Source organism: Phoca vitulina, unplaced genomic scaffold (assembly GCF_004348235.1).
Source record: "Phoca vitulina isolate PV1807 unplaced genomic scaffold, GSC_HSeal_1.0 scaffold35, whole genome shotgun sequence".
NCBI lineage: Eukaryota > Metazoa > Chordata > Mammalia > Carnivora > Phocidae > Phoca > Phoca vitulina.
The window spans coordinates 5,595,133-5,617,245 of NW_022589738.1; the positions used below are offsets into that span (position 1 = coordinate 5,595,133).

Consider the following 22,113-nt stretch of genomic DNA (forward strand, 5'->3'; position numbering starts at 1 on the left):
CATGCAAGATAAAAAAAACTTCTCGAGATCTATACAGTGTAATGCCTACAGTTAACAATACTGTATTACACTCTTAAAAATTTGTTTTTAAGCTCATGTTAAGAGCTCTTACTACAATAAAAGAATGAAGGTGACTCAGTCAGAACTTTGTGTTGGGTCTTCCCGTTTTTAACCTTATCCCTGATTTTATGTTAAAGCTAACACTTTTGACCAATTACAATGTGCCAGATACTGTTACGCATTTCCCATGCACTCTCATTAAATTTTCACCACAACTATGTTCTAGTATGACCTGAATTTTACGGATGTTATAACTGACATATGGACAGGGCAAATAAAAGATCACATAGCTAGTAATGGGTGGAATCCATAGTCCATAAAGCCCACTACTAATCAACATGATAAACTGCCTCCTCATAACTCCTGTTTACTTTTTACTTGCTTGTAAAATGTCTGATTGACATTCCTGGCAATCCCTGAAATTTCAATAGTTTGGAAAGTTACAAACCATGTATTATAAATGTATTTCCATTAAAGAGTGATTCATGTTGTAATACTAACAGTCGGGGTTTTTGGACAGGCCAAACTTCTCAACTTCACTGACATGTCAAAAGAAGAGGGTGTTGCTGCTGTGAAGAACATCAGCAGTGGAAACAGTTACAGTCACTCAGTCCTGGGCCAGGCCCACCACAGAGGGCCTGATGTTTTGTTCTCACAACTGGAGAGAGAAAATATACATACATACACATACATTTACTATCATAAAGTAGACCACTCATGAGAGTGAAAGAGGGAGCTATTAAAAATCATGATGGAATAACAGGCAAAATCAGGACCTGTCAGATCAAACAGAGATGTACTCAGGACACACAACCTAGTAAGAATCCCCATCTCAGGGTGAAATTACAGGAGGCAAAGTCAAGATGCATACGTTAGAAACTTTTAACTACTATCCACGCCCCCCCCTTAATGCTCAGCCTCAAACTATTTAGCAATTCTAAATTGAAGAGATATAAATTGCTGAAATGCCAAGCCCTATGTGACTCTCAATGTCCTTTAAATAAAGCGAGGTTGGGAATTGATTATGATGAGTAGAACAGCATGTGGCACATAGGGGTCACTCATTAGATGTTTCATGAATGAAGGATTTAATAAATAAACGTTATGATGTAATTATTAACTACATAAAGAAAACTTCCAAGATGATGGATTTCTAAGAAATCACAAGCTATATGTCATAATATAATGGTAAATAGACAAACACCATTTTCTTATATTTCTTGTAAAGATGCTTTTCTTTGGTTAAAAAATGTAGTTCATATTAAAGGCAGGATTGACTGGTAACAACTAGAACAATCTGTTAATCATGGTCTTTGATAGGAAATTAATCAATTGGGACAAATGTCTATTTTTGAACAAGGAGTGAAAAAGCCAAGCTTTAGCTTGATTTAAGTTTCTCTTTTTTACTATCCATATTTGTAGTAATGACTAATAATGACTAGCACTATATAGCAAACATATCTGGAAAAGGATGAAACATTTATTTACTTGACACAAATGAAAAGAACAAATCTAAACTGTTTACTCCTCTGAGGAATACTTAGAAGTAACATGATTAGAGGTAAATATAAAATGAACTGTATCTCTGGAAATTCTGATACAGTCATTTGTATATTACAAGTTTCACTCTATTTTTACTTTCATACTGTTTTTTTTTTTTAATAACCCCTGGAGCCCTGTGATCAATATCACATTATTCCTCTATTAAAGCTTTTCTACATATATATGTATATTTTACATATATACATACATATATTTTAGAGAGGGAGAGAGAGAGACAAAGAGAGAGAGAGAGAATCTTAAGCAGGGTCCACCCCCAGTGTGGAGCCCAACACAGGGCTCAATCTCACAACCCTCAGATCATGCCCTGAGCTGAAATCAAGAGTTGATGCTGAACTCCCTGAGCCACCCAGGTGCCCCTACATATATTTTTAAACGTAATTATTTTCTAGGTAAAGTGGATCAGAATTTTTTGTTATTAAAATGGACTTAACTGAAATTCATTTTTCGGCAAAATTTCTCGTCTGTCTTTATAAAATGTTTTAGTTTCTGTATGTACTGTTTTATAATATCTAGGCATTAACAAATTAAAATAGTAATTTATTGTTTACACATGAGTGGCAAAATAGGATGCAAAAATTTAAATTTATTCAACAAAATGAAAATAGGTTATTATGACTAATAGGAATGTGTAATATATACTATCTGTAAAATTACTTTACACCAAATATTGTAGACATTTAACTAGTTCTGAAACAACATAAACATGTTTTCCTGTGTTACCTAATCACAGATGTTCCATGATAAAGAAGGGGCTGGAAAAAAATTTGAAAACATAGCATCTACTTTTCCAAAAAGGGCAAAAAGCAAAGCAAAAACTCTCATACAGTTTCTTTAAATAAAAAGAAATCCCAGTTTTTACTTTTAAAGGAGCATTGGGGAAAAATGGGAAACCATGTTTTTTTTTTTCTTGTTTCTAGCATTTTAACTGCAGAAAAATCAGTTGAGCTTCACTAAAAAGTTTAAAAAAACAGTATTTATTCTGGATCAACTTTTATGTTTAGAGAACAATGTGTCCTCCAATAAGTCACATAACCTTTTTAGGATTCAGTGTTTTAATCTAGAAGATGTGAGAGTAATTTAGCTTCATTAGGACCCTTCCATTTGAATAATCCCATGAGTCTACAAAATAAATGTTCCATTATTTCACCTTTAGGTTAAGTATAGGAAGAATACAATATGATTCAAAAATGAATACTGATAAAACATATTTTGGTTCTAAATAATGGGTAGTTGAAAAAATATCTGCACATAATGAGTAAAAAGAGCAATGAAGAATAAAGAAAGCAGGCACAAAGTGACAAAGACAGAAAATGAAAGGGATTAGAAGGTAAAGAGTCAGAAGAGAGAACAGGAAATAACGTGTCACATACAGTAACCTGGGCAGAACAAAAATGACAGATATACACACAGATAAGTAGATTTATGATAGACACAGAGAGATGCCAATTCATATGCAAAGACACACATAACATGGAAATAGGAAGAGAGTGATAGTGATGAGAAGAGGTAGGAAGGGAGAATTCCCTACACACACACACACGCCCCACAGGAGTTCAAAGAACATATAAAGATATATGAAGAGTGATAAATATTCAAAACAGTACAGAGTCAGACATGTGTATGAGTATTACAGAGTGAGATACTTAGAAAAACACACAGAGGCTAGCTTTAAAAACATTCCCATTTTGTGGATATCAAAGGTATTATTACTAAAGACTGTAAAGGTCAAGATACGTATTAGATAAAAACAAGGATTTCACTTCATGATCCTTATCTGGGGTAGCCATAAACTTAAACCAAGGACTGTATTAACCTTTAGAGCAACATTTCCCATCTCTGCTATAAAGAGAAGCTATCCAGGTCAAGACAAGTTAAGAGTTTTGCAATGAACTCATTCCAGGGTCCATCACTCCTGTAAAGGAATAACTGTAATACCTCCAATTGCTGTTTTCTTTATTCATTAATGAAACACAAAGGTCCCAAAGCAATTGCTAAATTGGCTAATATGCATGATATAGAACATTAGAGTTAGTGGGGAGAAAGGCACCTGCTGCTTGGGATTGTGACATGACATTTTTGGAGAAGCTACATGTTAAGAAATTGCCATATTTGTATCTCAGCAACCCTGACTTACTAGTTACAATTATACTACTCATTATAGTCTTTAGATGGAGGAGGGGGCTGGAGAATAAAAGGGAGGGGTGCCCATTATTTATTCTCTCTAGCCTGAGAATTTGAGGTTTAATGATGATCAAGACACAGTCTCAAAGATGAGACCATCTTTCTTTACTTTTTAAAAAACTGCTGACTTGTTTACTGACTTAAATTTGGCACTGATTGTTTTCTATTTTTAATTTAAACCAAGAGGGATAGGGTGGCATAGGGACTGAGAAGAGACAATTAAATAATTTTTATTATGACTAATGAATAAGATTAAGTTATTCATTTTATTCTTCTTATTCATTCTTAATATTTATTCTTATTCATAATATTATGATATAATAATATAATTCAAGATGGTATTCATAGTCATAGCTTTAATTTTGTATCATAAAAAATTTTTGACTTTTTATTCTGGTGTGGAACAGATAAAACCTTAACCCATGTCCTATAAAGCTGCTATTGTATGTTTCATAGCTTTTTAAAAAAATTTTTATTTATTTATTTGAGAGAGAGAAAGAGAGCATGAGTGGGAGGGAATGGTAGAGGGAGAGGGAGAAGCAGGCTCCCTGCTTTGCAGGGAGCCTGATGTGGGGCTTGATCCCAGGACCCTGAGATCGTGACCTGATCTGAAGGCAGATGCTTAACTGACTGAGCCACCCCGTCACCCTGTTTCATAGTTTAAAACAGTTCTCTTCACATTTCCTACAATTATAATTTTTGTGTTCCTTTTGTGATACCAAGATGTACTGACATATGGAAGATTTGGGGGCATCTTTCCTCCTTGTTTTCTTCTCATGGGTTTTGTTTTGTTTATCAGATTATACTTATAAGTGAAATCATGCAGTATTTGTCTTTCTTTGTCTCATCTCACTGAGCCCAATTCCTTCAAGGTCCACCCATGTTGTCACAAATGGCAAGATTTCATTCTCTTTTAATGGCTGACTAGCATTGCATTGTATACATATATATACCACATCTTCAACCATTCATCCATTGATGGACACTTAGTTTGTTTCCATATCTTGACTACAGTAAATGCTACAATAAACATAGGGGTGTATATGTATTTTTGGTTTAGTGTTTTCATTTTCTTCAGATAAATGCCCAGAAGTAGATGCTGGATCAGATGGCACTTAAAAAAAATTTCTGAGCAACTTTCATATTATTTTCCATAGTGGATGCCCCAATTCACATTCCTACCAACAGGGCATTAGGGTTCTCTTTTCTCCACATCCTCTCCAACACTTGTTATTTTTTGTCTTTTTTGATAATAGCCATTTTAATATGCATGAGGTGGTATATCATTGTGGTTTTGCTTTCCATTTTCCTGATGATTAGTGATATTGAGCATCTTTTCACGTGCCTGTCGGCCATCTGTATGTCTTCTTTAGAAAAATGTTCAAGTCCTCTGTCATTTTTTAATTGGGTTGTTTGTTTTCTTGCTGTGGAGTTGCTGGAATTCTTTATATATTTTGGGTATTAACCTCTTATTGAATTTATGAATTGAAAATATTTTCTCCCATTCAGTAGGTTGCCTTTTAATTTTGTTGGGGGTTGCCTTTGCTGTGCAGAAGCTTTTTAGTTTGATGTAGACCCATTTGTTTATTTTTGCTTTTGTTGCCTTTGCTTTTGGAGTCAGATCTAAAAAATCATCATCAAGACCATTGTTAAGGAACTTCAGGCTTATATTTTCTTTTAGAAGTTTTATGATTTCAAGCCCCATGTTCAAGTTTTCAATCGATTTTGAATAAATTTTTGTGTATGTTGTAAGGGAGTGGTCCAGATTCATTCTTTTGCACATGGCTATCTAGTTTTTCTAACACCATTTATTGAAGAGACTGTCCTTTCCCCATTGCTTTGTTGTAAATTTTTGAAAATTGACAATATATACAAGGGTTTATTTCTGGGTTCTCTATTCTGTTCCATTCATCTGTCTATTTTTATACCAATACCCCAGTATTCTGATTAATATAGCTTTGCAATATAATTTGAAATCAGGGAGCATGATGCCTCTGGTTTTGTTTTTCTTTCTGAAGACCGTTTTGGCTATTGGAGTTCTTTTGTGGTGTCACACAAGTTTTTGGTCTGTTTGTGATATTTTGGTGAAAATGTCATTGGAATTTTTTTTTAAATTAAGGTTTTTTTAATTTATTTTGACACAGAGATAGAGGGAGAGAGAGAGCAAGAGAGGGAACACAAGCAGGGGGAGTGGGAGAGGGAGAAGGAGGCTTCCTGATGAGCAGGGAGCCCAACGCAGGGCTCGATCCCAGGACCCTGGGATCATGACCTGAGCTGAAGGCAGATGCTTAATGACTGAGCCACCCAGGTGCCCTTCATTGGAATTTTGATAGGGATTTTAATGAATCTGTAGATTGCTTTGGGTAGTATATTTTAACAAAATTAATTTTTCCAATCCATGAGCATGGAATATCTTTCCATTTATTTGTGTCTTCTTCAGTATCCTTCATCAGTATTTTATAGTTTTCAGAGCACAGGTTTTTCACCTCCTTGGTTAAATTTATTACTAGGTATTTCATTCTTTTTGATGAAATTGTAAATGGAACTGTTTTTTAAATTTCTCTTTCTGATAGTTCATTGTTAGTATATACAAATGCAACAGGTTTTTGTAGATTTATTTTGTACGCTGCAAGTTTATTAAATGTTTCTTAGTTCTTTTTTTTTTTAAGATTTTATTTATTTATTTGTCAGAGAGAGAGAGAGCACAAGCAGGGGAAGCAGCGGGCGGAGCAGGCAGAGGGAGAAGCAGGCTCCCCAGTGAGCAAGGAGCCCAACGTGGGACTCAATCTCAGAACCTTGAGATCACGACCTGAGCTGAAGGCAGCCGCTTAACTGACTAAGCCACCCAGGCGTCCCTGTTTCTTAGTTCTAACAGTTTTAGGGTAGTCTTTAGAGTTTTCTCTATAAATTCCATATAGAAAATAAATATAAATTCTATGTAAAATCATGTTGTCCAAAAATAATGACAATTTTATTTCTTCCTTTTCACTTTGAATACATTTTACTTCTTTTTCCTGCTTAACTGCTGTGGCTAAAACTTCCAATACTATGTTGAATAAAAGTGGCAAAGGTGGGCATCCTTGTCTTCTTCCTGATCTTGGAGAAAAAGCTTTCAGCTTTTCACCATTGAGTATGATGTTAGCTGTGGGCTTATGATATATGGCTTTCATTATGTTGAGGTATGTTCCATCTATACTCACTTTGTTGAAAGTTTTTGGTCATAAATGGATGCTGAATTTTGTCAAATGCTTTTTTTCCATTTATTGAGATGATCATGTAATTTTTACGTTTCGTTTTGTTAATCTGTTGTATCACATTGGTTTGTGGATGTAGAACTATTCTTGCATCCCTGGAATAAATCCCACTTGACCATGCTGCATGATCATTTTAATGTATTGTTTAATTAAGCCTTCTAATATTTCGTTGGGGATTTTTGCATATCTGTTCGTCAGGAATATTGGCCTGTAATTTTTTCTCCTCTCCTCTCCCCTCCCCTTCCTTTCTTCACTCTCCCTTTCCTCCCTCCCTCCCTTCCTTTATATACGTGGTATCTTTAGTTTTGGTATCAGGGTAATGCTGGCCTCATAAAATGAGTTTGGATGAGGTAAAACTGTATCACTATGAACATCCCTCTTAGAACTGCTTTTGCTACATCCCACAGATTTTGGATTGTTATATCTCTATTGTAATTTGTCTCAGAGTATTTTTTTTTTTTATTTCACCTTTGATTTCTTCATTGACCCATTGGTTATGGAGTAGAATATTGTCTAATCACCACATATTTGTGATTTTTCCATTTTTCTTCTTGTAATTGCTCTCTAGTTTCAGATCATTGTGGTTGGAAAATATGCTTGATATGATTTCAGTCTTCTTAAATTTATTGAGATTTGACATACTTAAGCATATAACATGTACTCTACCCTGGAGAATGTCCCAGGTGCACTTGAGAATATACAACCTGCTTCTTTGGATGGAATATTCTGTATATATCTATTAAGTCTGTCAGTCTGATGTGTCAAGGCCAATGTTTCCTTACTGATTTTCTGTCTTAATGACCTATTCACTGGTGTAAGTAGGGTATTTTTTTTTAAATTATTTATTTATTTGACAGAGAGAGAAAGAGAGACACACAGCTAGAGAGGGAACACAAGCAGAGGGAATGGGAGAGGGAGAAGCAGGCTCCTGGCTGAGCAGGGAGCCCGATGCAGGTCTTGATCCCAGGACCACAGGATCATGACCTGAACCGAAGCAGACACTCAACGACTGAGCCACCCATAAGTAGGGTATTAAAGTCCCCTGCTATTATTATATTTTGTATTGCTGCCTATTTCTTCCTTTAGGTCTGTTACTGTTTGCTCTATAGACTCAAGTGCTAAGTATGTTGGGTGCATAAATATTTCATGTTATATCCTCTTGTTGGACTGACTCCTTTACCACCATTTAATGCCCTTATTTGTCTTTTACTACGGTCTTCATTTTAATCTCTTTTGTCTGATAAGTATAGGTATCCCAGCTTTCTTTTGGTTTCCATTAGCATAAAATATTGCTTTGCATCCCTTCACTTTCAGTCTCAGTGTGTTCTTACATCTTAGGTGAGTCTCTTTTAGACAGTATATATATGGGTCGTCTACAGCCATACCACCCTGAACGCGCCCGATCTTGTCTGATCTCAGAAGCTAAGCAGGGTCGGGCCTGGTTAATACTTGAATGGGAGACAGTATATATATGGGTCTTGTTTTCATTTATCTGTTCATCTACTCCACATCTTTTGATTGGAATATTTAGTCCATTTACATTTAAAGTAATTATTGATAGGTATGTACTTATTGTCATTTTGTTAATTGTTTTTCAATTGTTTAGTAGCTCTTCTCTGTTCCTTTCTTTCTCTATTCCCTTGTGGTCTGATGCCTTTCTTTAATGCTATGTTTAGATTCTTCTCTCATTATCTTTTGTGTATCTGCTCTAGTTGCTTGCTTTGTCAGTACATGGGGCTCTCACAACATCCTATATATCTAACAGTCTATTTTAAGCTGATAACAACTTAAATATGAATGCATTCTAAAACTTGACTTTCTCACACTCACTCCCATTTTATGTTTTTATTGTCACATTTTACATCTTTTACTTTATATGTCCTTTAAATAATTGTTGCAGTTTTTATTATTACTTTTGTCTTTTAACCTTCATGCTAGCTTTATAAGTGATTATCCTACCATATTTCCTATATATTTACCATTACCAGTGAGATTTGTACTTTCATGTTTTCTTTTTTTTTTTTTAAAGATTTTATTTATTTATTTGACAGAGAGACACAGCGAGAGAGGGAACACAAGCAGGGGGAGTGGGAGAGGGAGAAGCAGGCTTCCCGCGGAGCAGGGAGCCCGATGCGGGGCTCGATCCCAGGACCCTGGGACCATGACCTGAGCCGAAGGCAGACGCTTAACGACTGAGCCACCCAGGCGCCCCACTTTCATGTTTTCTTGTTACTAATTAGCGCCCTTTCTTTTCAGGTTAAAGAAGTCCTTGTAACATTTCTTATAAGACCAGTTTAATGGTGATGAACTCCTTTAGTTTCTGCTTACCTGGAAAACTCTTTATTTCTCCTTCAATTCTACATGATGACCTTCCCAGGTAAAGTATTCTTGGTTGGAAGTTTTTTCCTCTCAGCATTTTGAATATATCATGACCCTTTCTTCTGGTCTGCAAAGTTTCTACTGAAAAACCTGCTGAGATTCTTATGGGAGTTCACTTGTACATAAAACATGTTTTTTCTTATTGCTTTTAAGATTCTTTATCTTTACTTTTGACATTTTAATTATAATGTGTCTTATTGCGAATATCTTTGAGTTCATTTTATTTGTAACTCTCTGGGATTCCTGGATCTGGGTGTTTATTTCCTTCTCCAGGTTAGGTTAGTTTTCTGCCATTATTTCTTAAAATAATTTTTCTGCCCCTTTCTCTCTCTCTTCTTTTGGACCTCTATAATGTGAATGTTATTCTACTTGATACTGTCTCAAGGTACCTTAAGTTATATTAACTTTTTAAAATTCTTTTTTTCTATATGCCACTCTGGGTGAGTTCCACTGCACTGTATTCTAGCTCACTCATTCTTTCTTGTTTTGTCTTGTCTGCTGTTGAATGCCTCTAGTATGTTTTCCAGTTCTGTTTTTGTATTCTTCAGCTCTGTGACTACTGTTTGGTACTTCCTTATATTTTTTATCTCTTTGTTGAATTTCTCACTACATTCACCCATTCTCCCAAGTTTGGTGAGCAAATTTATCACTAATCCTTTAAACTCTTTAACAGGTAAATTACTTAATTCCATTTCATTAATTTTTTTTTTTCTGAGGTTTTATCTTGTTCTTTCCTTTGGAACATATTCCTCTATTTCCTCACGTTACATGACTTTTTATGTTTGTTTCTGCATGTTAGGAGAAATGGCTACCCCTCTCTGCCTTGAAGGAATGACCTTGTGTAGGAGATGAACCTTGTCGTTCAACTTTGCCCTAACTCTTGGTTGCTTCTTGAATCTCTACAATTGTCTAAGCAGCCTGATTTATTCTTGATAGGTTCCAGTCATTGAGAATGTGCTAAGACCTGTTATTGTTCCCAAGAGTGGGATCTCAGTCAGCTCTTAGTTTTAGGCTGATTGGGAGCCAGACTCTCAGGCTGCAGCTTTTAAAGTGTGTGAATATATACAGTCCTATGGGGTCATAATCATGAACCCTGATGCCATCCAGACCAGGAGATCCAGAAGTGTTCCCTGGGTGACTGTTACAAAAAACGGCACCAGATAAGTATATCAAGTCATTTCTGAGAGGTACTGGTGAGGTACAGTGTGACTGTGAGAAAGGACACAGGTGGTGTCCCCTGACCTACCTTCCCTAAAAGCCCATCTGTAGCCTCTATATCTGTGGCAAACCTGGAGCCTGTCCCTCAGGGTAAAGCTCTAGGAAAATAGCCTTTCTTGGAGAAAGACTAGGGTGTATTTCAGTCTGCTGTCTGTGCTGTGCCCTCGGGGTGACAGCCTGCCAAAAAATGATCTCCCTGATTGTTACAGTCCCAAGGGACTCAGAAATGCAAGCCTTCCTGGCCACCAAAGTTAGGCAATCAAGGAGAGTTCCCTGTGTGGCCAGCATGCACCTGCTGACTTTAGCAAGGTAGCTGGAGAGCAGAGGAATGAGGCACACCTGCTGGCTTTGGCAAGGCAGTGGGAGAGTGTAGGAACCACATGTTGCCCGTGGCTTTAGCAGGGTAGCAGGAGAATGCAAGGGCATGGCACAGCCGCCGCCTTTAGCAGGGTAGTCAAAGATTTCAGCAACTATGTAGGCCTGCCTGTGCTAGCAAGGGAGAGTGCAAAAGTGGCACCCACCAGCACTTCCATCTGGGAGAGATTCCAAGGCAATCCATGCCCCTTTAGCTGATTCTTGAAGATTAGCAAATGGGTCTCCTTCACAAACAGTCTAAGCATTTTCCAAACTGTTGCCATTGTGCTGAGCTGCAGGGCAAGTGAGTCTGTGTGTGAGCCCTTTAACAGCAGTATCTCAGTTCCCTGCAGCCCTTTGGGTATCTCCTGGATGTAGACCCATTGTTTTTCAAAGCTAGATGTTTTGGGGGCTCATCTCTCCAGTGCAGGTCCCATGGGTTAAGGGGCCTGAATGAACCCCTTTCTCCTCAGGTAGAAGTTCCCATTTTGTGAAATCCATCCTGATTGTGGGTTGCCATGCCAGTGGTGATGTTTTTGGAGAGACAGTGTCTCTGCCTCTCTTTACCTGTCTTGATGTGGCACTTTTATCTTTTGTTGTGGAGGAACTGTTCAGCTAGTTTTCAGGTGTTTTTCAGAGGGAACTATTTCATATGTAGCTGTATATTCACTGTGTCCATGGGAGGAGGTGAGTTCAGGATCTTCCCATGCCACTGCATTGTATACCGCCTCCCCAACAGTGAAGTTTCTGGTATTCTTTCCCATCATCTACATACAGAAACTTTTCTCAGTATAACGTTTCCATACCTATCAATTTAGTTGGGTGCTGATAAACAACAAGCAATTCTTAAGAAGTAACTGTGCCATTTTTGAAATAAGGCATTTTATATTACGTGGAAATTATAGTTCAGCAATATCTTCTTGGCATGGATTTGCCACTGGTTTAAAGGATAACAGTTTGCTTTATATTCTGGATGGAACAAAATTAACAGGTATTAAATATGCTCAATAAGGCAGTAGAACTGTGGTCAAAAATGGATATGAGGCTTTATAACATTTCTGGAAGGTCAAAAGCACATATAAGTAGAACTACATGAATACATATAAAGTAAGGGAGAAATAGCTTTAGGTATTCGGGGATCTGACCTTGGCAGAATCTGGAGATTGGAGGAAAAACGCCACGATGGCTGGGGCTAAGAAGTGGGTTAAAATTCGGGTACTTAAAGTTTGGAACTTTGCCCCTAGCTCAAAACTACCACAATGAATGGTCTTCCCTTAACATTTACTTACAAGCAAAAATAAATATGAATCAAGACAAATAAATGTGTGTCTCTTATCTAAAGAAATTAAACTTGGCATCTGGAATGAATCTCAGCAGTTGTGGATATCTCAGAATAAAGCCTACTGCAGTACAGAATTTGAAGATATCTTTTAGCAAGAGGGTCAACTCCCTGCCTTAGCACACAGAGTAAAATATCTCAGCCAACAAGATGCACCCACAGTCTATTTTCTCATTCTTATACATAAATATATAGAAGACCACTGGCTGTATGAATAAAGTCTACAACCCAAAAAGAGAAAATGACACGGAAATAAGACAAATTCTTTGGAAGACACAAAAGCTTACACACAAAGAAATGAAAAATCTCACCATCCCTGTATCTATTAAAGAAACTGAATCAATCATCAAAAACTTCCCCACAAAAAATAACTTCATCGGGCACCTGGGTGGCTCAGTTGGTTAAGCGACTGCTTTCGGCTCAGGTCATGATCCTGGAGTCCCTGGATTGAGTCCCGCATCGGGCTCCCTGCTCGGCAGGGAGTCTGCTTCTCCCTCTGACCCTCCCCCTCTCATGTGCTCTCTCTCTCATAGATAAATAAAATCTTAAAAAAAAAAAAAAATAACATCATCAGATGGATTTACAATTGAATTCTCTGAAACATCTTGGAAAGAAATAATAACAATCTTCAACAATTTCTTCCAGAAAAAAAAGAGAATACTTTTCAACTTGTTTTTATGACTAGTCTAACATTGCTATCAACACTTGAGAAAGATATTAAAAAAATTATAGATGATTTTGTCATGAACAATATAAAAATCCTAAACAACATATTAGAAAAATGAATCCAGCAATCTTAAGTAGTACAAGACATCATGACCAATATGATTTCTTTAAGGAATCCCAGAGTAGTTTCACATTCCAGAACCAATGGCTGTAGTTTACCGCATTCACACAAAGGAGAAAAATCATATGCTCAATAAACACAGAAAAACCATTTGAATATATTCAATACCTGTTCATAACAAAAACATGAACTGGGAATAAGGAGAAATTCCTTAATTTGATTAAAAGAACCTATAAAATGTCCTATGACAAACATAATATTTAATGATAAATTATTGAAAGTTTTCCACCTGAGACAGGAAATGAGCCAAAGTTTCTCATTATTGCCACTTCTATTAAACATTGTATTGGAAGCCCTAGTCTATGCAAAAAATAAAATAAAATTCGAAGGACTGAAAAGAGAGAAACTACCTTTGTTTGATGACACAACTGTGCACATAAAAAATGCAAAAGATTCTGAAAACTATTAATATTTATAAGTGAATTTAGCGAGGACAATGAATATATAATACACCAAAATCCATTATATTTTTATATACCAACAACAAAGAGAAAATAAAATTCAAAATGAATTCCATTTATTAAATAAGATCAAAATGTCAAGTATCAGGGATGAAGTCTAATAAAAGATATACAGTTCCTCTGGATGGAACACTGCAAAATATGGTGAGAAAAGCATTCAAGAAGACTTAAATAAATGAAGGGATATATCATTTTCACACACTAGAGGACTCAATATTGTAAAGATGTTAACTGATCTACAAATTCAACACAATTCCAATCACTACCCTGGCAGGCTTCAGTGAGAATTGACAAGTCAGTTCTAAAATTTATTTGCTAAATCAATGAACCAAAACTAGCAAAGAAAGTGTGGACTAAGAAGAACAAAGATGGAGGGTTTAGATTAGCAGATCCCCTATATTTAAACAATTGCATATATGCATACAATGGAACGTTACTCAGCTATAAAAAGGAATGACATTCTGATACCTGCTACAGCATGGATGAACCTTGAAAACATTCTGCTAAGTGAAACAATTTACACACAAAGGGACAGATAGAGTATCAGTCTACTTTTATGAACTTCTAGAACAAGAACAAGCAAATTCATAGAGACAGTAGATTAGAGATTGTGTGGGTGGGTAGCAGGATATGGAGTTACTGCTTGATGATTACAGAATTTCTGTTTGGAGGGATGAAAATGTTTCGCACATAGATAATGGTCATGGTTGCACATTGTGAATGTAATACATGATACTGAATTGTACACTTAAAAATCATGAAAATGACAAATTTTATGTTATATCCTTTTTACCACAATGTAAACAAAAATACACCCAAATCATTGAATTATACACTTTAAAATGGGCACATTGTATGGTATATGAACTATGTGTCAGTAAAGCTATTAAAAAATCATTCTTATTAAGCCAGTGTGGTAATAGCTGAAGGACAGACACAGTAAAATGGAAGAGAATAAAGAATGCAGGAGCAGATTCAGGTGTATGTTCACGTGATTTATGACAACGTTGCCACAGGAGTACAGTGGGAAAAGAATTGCCTTTTGATAGACTGATGTTGTTTTCATGATATATTCATATGTGCCACTAGTTTTAAAGAATAAGTATGTATTAATTAGATAAATATTTAAAAATATTAGATTTATAAAGTATCCAAGGTAGAAAGACAAAGACTCACAAGTTACGTGACTAAGCAACTAAGTAACTAAATGAACAAAAAATACATGAAACACCTTTTGCATCAATCACTCATTAAGTCTATACTATAAGTAAGGATAAGTAATTTTGATTTATAATACTTGAAGCAGATCATCTCCATCTTAGTTAAATACCGTCAGTATACAAATACCGTCAGTATACAACTGAACGATGAAATTATTTCATCCCTTTTCCAGTCTAATTCTTTAGCATAACTCATGCAAAGTAACAATGGTATATATATTTTGTCATTTGGTCATTAATGTATTGCCATCCACCATCACCATTCTTGCCATCCATAATGAATCATGGAACCAAATCAAATGGTCAGATTAAAAAACACACCAATCTACATACCAGTTCCCCTCCCCCAACCCCAGCAATAAAACACCCACGAAACAAAACAAATACAAACATTGGCAACATTTAACACATGTGACGGCAGAGATGGTTAACGTCTAACCTTTATCCACTGAAGATTTGTCTGCTTGAGCTTATTTTCAAGTTTATCTTGCTCTTCTGGGCTTATGGGAGCACTTACAAGCACTGTTCCTCCAGTTTCATTTAATTGTTTTAGAATTCCCTGGCGCAGGGGCAACTCTTCCGCTAGTAACTGAAACAGACAAATGCAACAACGTTTAAAATGAATTACAGCACAATTCCAACTATCTTGTCTTTGTCTCTATTGATTAGTCTATCAAAACGAAGCAACTTGACTGAAGGCTGGCTGGTACCTCAAATACCAATGGCTTTCTACAGAGCGCAGAACTGATGGACTGGAGCACCCACTCCCAAGGAGATAAACCTATATATTGTAACCCTGGGAGATTCTTTTCAAGAAAAAAAGAATCACGTGGTATCATGAGCTCCAAAAATAACACCCCAAGCATTGTTAAGACTCTGAAAACACATCTCTGTCAGAAATAGAGCAATCTGGGTAAATTCGTGATCCTCTCAGGTATTAAGCATCCATGCTATAATTTACTATTGAGTAAGAAATTGCAATATCATATTGAGAGCTAACTAACCTCGAGACCATACCAGGTACCAGGCGCTGGGTTAACCTTGTCACATATTATATAAAAATTAACTAAGATAATATAATTCTATGAGGTAGATCCTATTATCTTCCTCTTACACAGAAGGAAGCTGAGACAGAGAGATTAAATCCCGACAGAGAGGTTAAGTACCAGCTCCAAGGACACAGAAGTAGCAAGCGACGGAGCTGTGATTCCAACTTGGGCAATTGCATTAATGAACCTTATTTTGGACTCCTCCACATTCCTGCATTTCTTTTATTCATTCAGTCTTCCATTATAAATGCTCTTTCCCAAGACCTACAGAACCACCATGGTTGTTAATAACTGTCCTTTATTTATTTGTGTCATCTAGAGCTACAGTGTCCAATGCAGTATCACTAGCCACATGAGGCTACTTAAGTTTAAATTAATTAAATTTCAATAACATAAAAAAGTCAGTTCCCCGGTCACACTACCTTTCAAGTACTCAAAAGGCACATACAGCTCTTGGCTACTGCAATAGACAATAAGAGCATTACCATCATTACAGAAAGTTCTTTTGGACAGTGCTGATCTAGACTGTCTAAAGAAAATAGAAAATCAATGCATATATATTAATAAGTAAGTACCACTAAACATGTCTCTTAAATGAGTTATCAATTATATTGCTATACATACACTCAGTACATTTAGGAAAGATTAATTTTCAAGAACAGACTGAGTTCATTTTTCTCTGACATACCCATCTTCAAATGAACTATAGATTCAAAACTTGGTGGTTTTTTTTTTTTTTGCCATATCAGACATAGAGTAGGTACTCAATATTTGTTTACTGAACTAAGCATTAATTTTATTTTTATACTTTATCCTCTGTTCAGGTACAAATTTCTTGTTTCACAGAAATAAGTGGTTGATATTGGAGTCTAATTTGCATGTACAAACCAACTGAATCATTGATAAAGGAATAATTCCATTTCCCTTTGATTGTATGACCTTATAAAATGAGGATAACCGCAACCATTTTGAAAGTTTTATACGAAGATTAAATAAATAGCAGATGTAAGTACATCTAATACTTAGCACATAATAGAGGATGATTAAATGTTAATTTCCCCTTCCTTTTCACTTTCGTTTCAAGAATTATAGTAAAACAGATCCAAATAAGTTTCTTTCCTAAAACTAAAAGCAGGAAAGTTAATCCAACTACACAATCAGTGCATGTCAGTCAGCCAGGTGAAGTAATCAGTAATAAGCAGACATCGCAGTAGGAAGGCATGAAAAGCCACTTGAATAGGCTGGATGTCCATTCAACCAGTATAGAATGTAAACCAACACCACGCACCCCCAACCACTCCCAGACAAAACAAACACTGTTTCAGGCAAATCGAACACCTCTAATTAGAGGCTGAAATAGTGAGATTGATTTGGCAATTAAGATCCTTCCTAAGAAATGGGATTCATTTCTATAAACTCCCTCCAGGTTTTGAAATAGTTTGGAGTTGTAAAATTCTCCAATATGTCTAAGATCAATTTCAAATTAGTTTTCAAAATACTGCCATGCATTTTACACACAAACACACACACACACACACACTTTTTACAAAAAAATATACTTGCTGGGAAACACTGGGTTAAAACAATATAAGGTTTTTTTTTTTTTTTTTTTAAGATTTTATTTATTTATTTGACAGAGAGAGAGCACAAGTAGGCAGAGTGACAGGCAGATGGAGAGGGAGAAACAGGCTCTCCGCTGATCAGGGAGCCGGATGTGGGGCTCAATCCCAAGACCCCAGGATCATGACCTGAGCTGAAAGCAGCCACTCAACGGACAGAGCCACCCAGGCGCCCCAAAACAATATAAAGTTTTGAGGAAGTCTAGTGACGAACTATTAATAACCTAATGGAAATCAAAGATTAAATACCTTAAAAAATAGATTCATATACTCTTTATACAAGTAGGCCCTGGGGGTTTTTAGAAAACAAAATTACCTTGACTTGTTCAAGTTTTTCTTTTAGCTGCTGCTCATTTCCAGGTTCAAGTGGAATACTAGCAACGTTATCCACTTCCTCCAACCATAAAACAAATTCATCTACATCTCTTTGAAATTCTGACAAGATATTCTTTTGTTCCTCTAGCCTGGAGAAATAAGAATAAAACTGTTATAAACAACATATTTCTCAAACTTTTCTTTCTTCCTTTTTTTTTTTTTAAGAAAACTCAGAAACAAAAAAAACTGCGGTAACACTTTGAAGAAAATAAAAAAATTTAAAAGATGTTAACAATACACAATTTTTTAAAGAAAATTCATTTACTTTGAACAGAACAACCTCAATATCTCCAAAACTTCTTCAATGTAAGAGGTTAAAACTGGTAAAGAAAAAAACTTCTAATTTTAAAATTCCAACATTATGTTATTAAATGAGAGCAGCGTTTTTCAACCTCAGCGCTACTGACATTTTGGGTTTAATAACTCTTATTTGTGAGGGGCTGTTCTCTGCTTTGTAGGAGGTTTAGCAGGGCCTTTCCCCATTCGATGCCAGTAGCATATCCCCCCCTCAACTGTGACAAGCAAAAATGTTTTAAAGCACTACCAAATATCCCCTTGGGAGCAAAACTGCCCTGGGGTGAGAGCCACCGCACTAGAATAAGTACACAGTATGAAGTTGAATGCTCTAAAATGCTTAAATAAAATACACCTTTCTGGGAAATTGCAGGGTAAAAGTAAAAGCAAGGGAATAAAAAGAACACTAAGTTTTTACATGTTAAAATGTTTTCCGAATTATGATTCACAGTCTTTCTTGAGGAAAGAGGAAAACTGAGTTAAAATACATCACATATGTTGTACTAGTGGAAGTTTTCACTTATAAAAACGTATATACTGTATGTTTTTCAATTAGCCATAAATTTATTCTTACATATTGAATCATAACACAGTTGAACAAAATGGTCTGCACCTCAGGTAATTTATAATGTTTTGTTTTGTTGTTTTTTGAGAGAGATATACCTCCTGTATGTAAGCTTTTAATTGAATACACACACACACACGCACACACACAGACATACATATACGTAGGTGTACTTTTCTACATATATATATATGTAGGAAAGTATGTATGTAAGCTTTCAATTGAATATACATACACATACGTAAGTACAAAGTTTATATATATACATACATATGTATACACATACATATATATATACACAACATACAATATATTATATATTCACACATGAATATATGTATATATAGGGAAGTACAACTATGATTGCTGTGTAGCTCAAGATATATTTTTTTTAAGATTTTATTTATTTATTTGACAGAGACACAGCAAGAGAGGGAACACAAGCAGGGGGAGTGGGAGAGGGAGAAGCAGGCTTCCCGCTGAGCAGAGCAGGGACCCCGATGCGGGGCTCGATCCCAGGACCCTGGGATCATCACCTGAACCGAAGGCAGAGGCTTAACGACTGAGCCACCCAGGCGCCAGGTCAAGATATTTTTAAAAAGTGTACAAATGACCAGAAAAAATAGAATGTTATCAGAAGCCCAGAGGCCTCTCTTGTCCCTTGCAGTCACTACCTCCATATAACCAGTATCCTGTCAACTTCAATTATGTTGCCTATACTGAACACTGAGTATATGGAATGATATGCTATATATTCTTCTGTGTCTTGTCTCTTTCACTCAACATAATGTTTACAATAATCAACCATGTGGTATATAGCTTAATTTGTTTAATCTCCTGGCTGTAGAGTATTGAATTGTTTAAATATATATCTCTGTTGATGGATATTTGGATTGTTTCCATTTTGGGGATGTTTAGACGTTTTTTTGGTTTCAATTTAACAAATATTTATCAGGGGCTAACTTCCAGCAAGGCTACTGGGATTAGTATTAAAGATAGATATGTTGTGTGCCTTGCTTTGATGATCTCACAGTCCATGAGAGGAAACAAGAGATCCCCATGTGTAGAAACAAGACACAGCCTGTCTCATTTATAGCCTGTGCAAAGACAGGGTGTTGAAAGAACTACTAGTACAGTCTTTCCCCACACCAGGTCCACTTATTGAATTTATGCTTGCCTATATTCAGTTTTGCTCTTTGATGAGAGTTTGTCCAAAGTCTGTTCTAGGGCATGTGAGGAGACATTCTCTTCTCTGTCTATTCTTAACAAAGCAGACCCTATGAAAACTCAAGTCATATTCCAGGATCCTATGGAAACCTAAGTCATATTATGTCACTGTTGCAGTAAAAACTCTTCTATGGCTTCCCAATTTATTCACAGCAAAGCCAAAGTCATTACAGTGTTCTGTGAGGGTCTAGATCTGTGCTGTCCAATATAGTAGATACCTTCCCATGTGGCTACTAAGCACCTGAAATGCTGTAAGGGGAACTGAGATGTGCTTTAAGTGTACAATATACCAGATTTCAAAGACTTAGTACAAAAAAATTGTTCTATCTCTGAACCTTCTACTCAAGTTTGCTGAGAACCTACAAGTGCTGTAAAACAGAAAACTATTTTATTTTTAAAAGATTTTATTTATTTATTTCAGAGATAAAGAGAATGAGAGAGAGAGAGAGAGCATGAGGAGGGGAGGGTCAGAGGGAGAAGCTGACTCCCCGCTGAGCAGGGAGCCTGATGTGGGACTCGATCCTGCGACTCCAGGATCATGAGCTGAGCCGAAGGCAGTCGTTTAATTAACTGAGGCACCCAGGTGCCCCCAGAAAACTATTTTAAAAAAAGAATGGGAAACATCTCATTAATACTTTTTTTCATTAATACTTTCTATATGATGTACAGGTTGAAATAATATGTTTAATATATTGGGTTAAGTGAAATATTTCATTTCATCTGTTCCCACTTTTTTAAAAGAAGATGTGGCAACTATATAAATTTCAATTACACATGTGGCTCACTTTATTTTTCTATTGACCAGCACTGATCTAGGAAATCTGCTGATCCCCAATCTCCTTACTTCTCTGACCTCATTTCCATCTACTCTATATTTCTCTTATCTTTCTTGAGACCCGCTGGCTTCCTTGCTGTGCTCCTCAAATATACTACATGGGTCCCCACTTCTGAGTCTCTGTACTTGCTGTATTTTTCTGCTGACAATGTCCTTCCCTCAAATATTAAACATGGCTGGCTCCCTCACCTTCTGCAGGTCTTCCCTGATGAACCTAACCGAAAATTACATTTCTCCTCCCAAATGTCTATTCTTTCTCTCTGTTTTTATCTTTCTAGTTCCTAAATGTAACAAACACTATAATTTGGTTATTTTATAGGACGTCTGTCTCTCATACATGAAATTAAACTTCCTGACATCAAAGATTTTTATTTATTGCTGTAACCCTTGCTCCTGGAACAATGCTTGGCACAGATTAGATGCTAAATCAGTAACTGTTGCATTAACGAATGAATTCTGCCATCATTCTTTTCCATTTTACATGCATTCCTATTTTAAAAGAATCCTTCCTATTCTTTATAATACCAATAGGTGACGGGGACTAAAAAGTACACCTGTCCTGATGAGCACCGGGTGATGTATGGAAGTGTTGAATCACTATACTGTACACCTGAAACTAATATTACACTGGGTGTTAACTAATCAGAATTTAAATAAAAACTTAAAAAAAGAATCTTTCCCGTTCTTTGTAATACTGATTCGGAAACATGGTCTAATTTACCCGCCAATGTGTATGACAATATTTCACCAAACTGAAGACACCTTCAGTTGCAGGTCATATAAGACCATCCTAAGTTCTGCCAGGCATGAATTGGAAAAGTCATGGTGCTGATTAAACTAAGATGTTTTTTGTTTGAAGGCTTTTCTTCAATTAAGAAGTTGTTCTTTCAGATTTCTTTATATTTTTGTCATATATTTCTCTTGCATACACATGAAAAGTAAAATATAAGTGAAAAATTGATGAGGTAGTCCTAAAACTTTCTCATATTTAGAACTTGCCTCTCCTATATCACTTTTCCCCTCAGAGTAATTGACCTCTGTCTTTACCCACAGCCTATCAGAGGATGATTTCTTAAGAAGGCTCCACCACTGTTTCTTGGATTTTCTTCCAAACCACATGTGGTCTGGCCAGCAGAGATTGTAAAACCCATCCTGGTTTCAGTGATTTTAATGTGATAAAACATGCAGGTTAGAATGGATGAAATTGACATTGGGGAGGGTATGTGCTATGGTGAGCGCTGTGAATTGTGTAAGACTGTTGAATCACAGACCT

The 22,113-nt window shown here is 36.2% G+C and overlaps 1 protein-coding gene across 13 annotated transcripts in view; it reads right to left on the reverse strand.

Moving 5' to 3' along the window:
• DMD (dystrophin) overlaps window positions 1–22,113 on the reverse strand; it is a 2,446,616-nt gene that overhangs the window by 749,732 nt on the left and 1,674,771 nt on the right. For all 13 annotated transcript variants that reach the window (XM_032426633.1, XM_032426634.1, XM_032426635.1 and 10 more), the window contains 2 exons: window positions 17,861–18,008; window positions 15,316–15,465 (listed from right to left, as the gene is read on the reverse strand). In XM_032426633.1, the coding sequence (XP_032282524.1) occupies window positions 15,316–15,465; window positions 17,861–18,008 (298 nt within the window). The remainder of the gene's footprint in view (window positions 1–15,315; window positions 15,466–17,860; window positions 18,009–22,113) is intronic.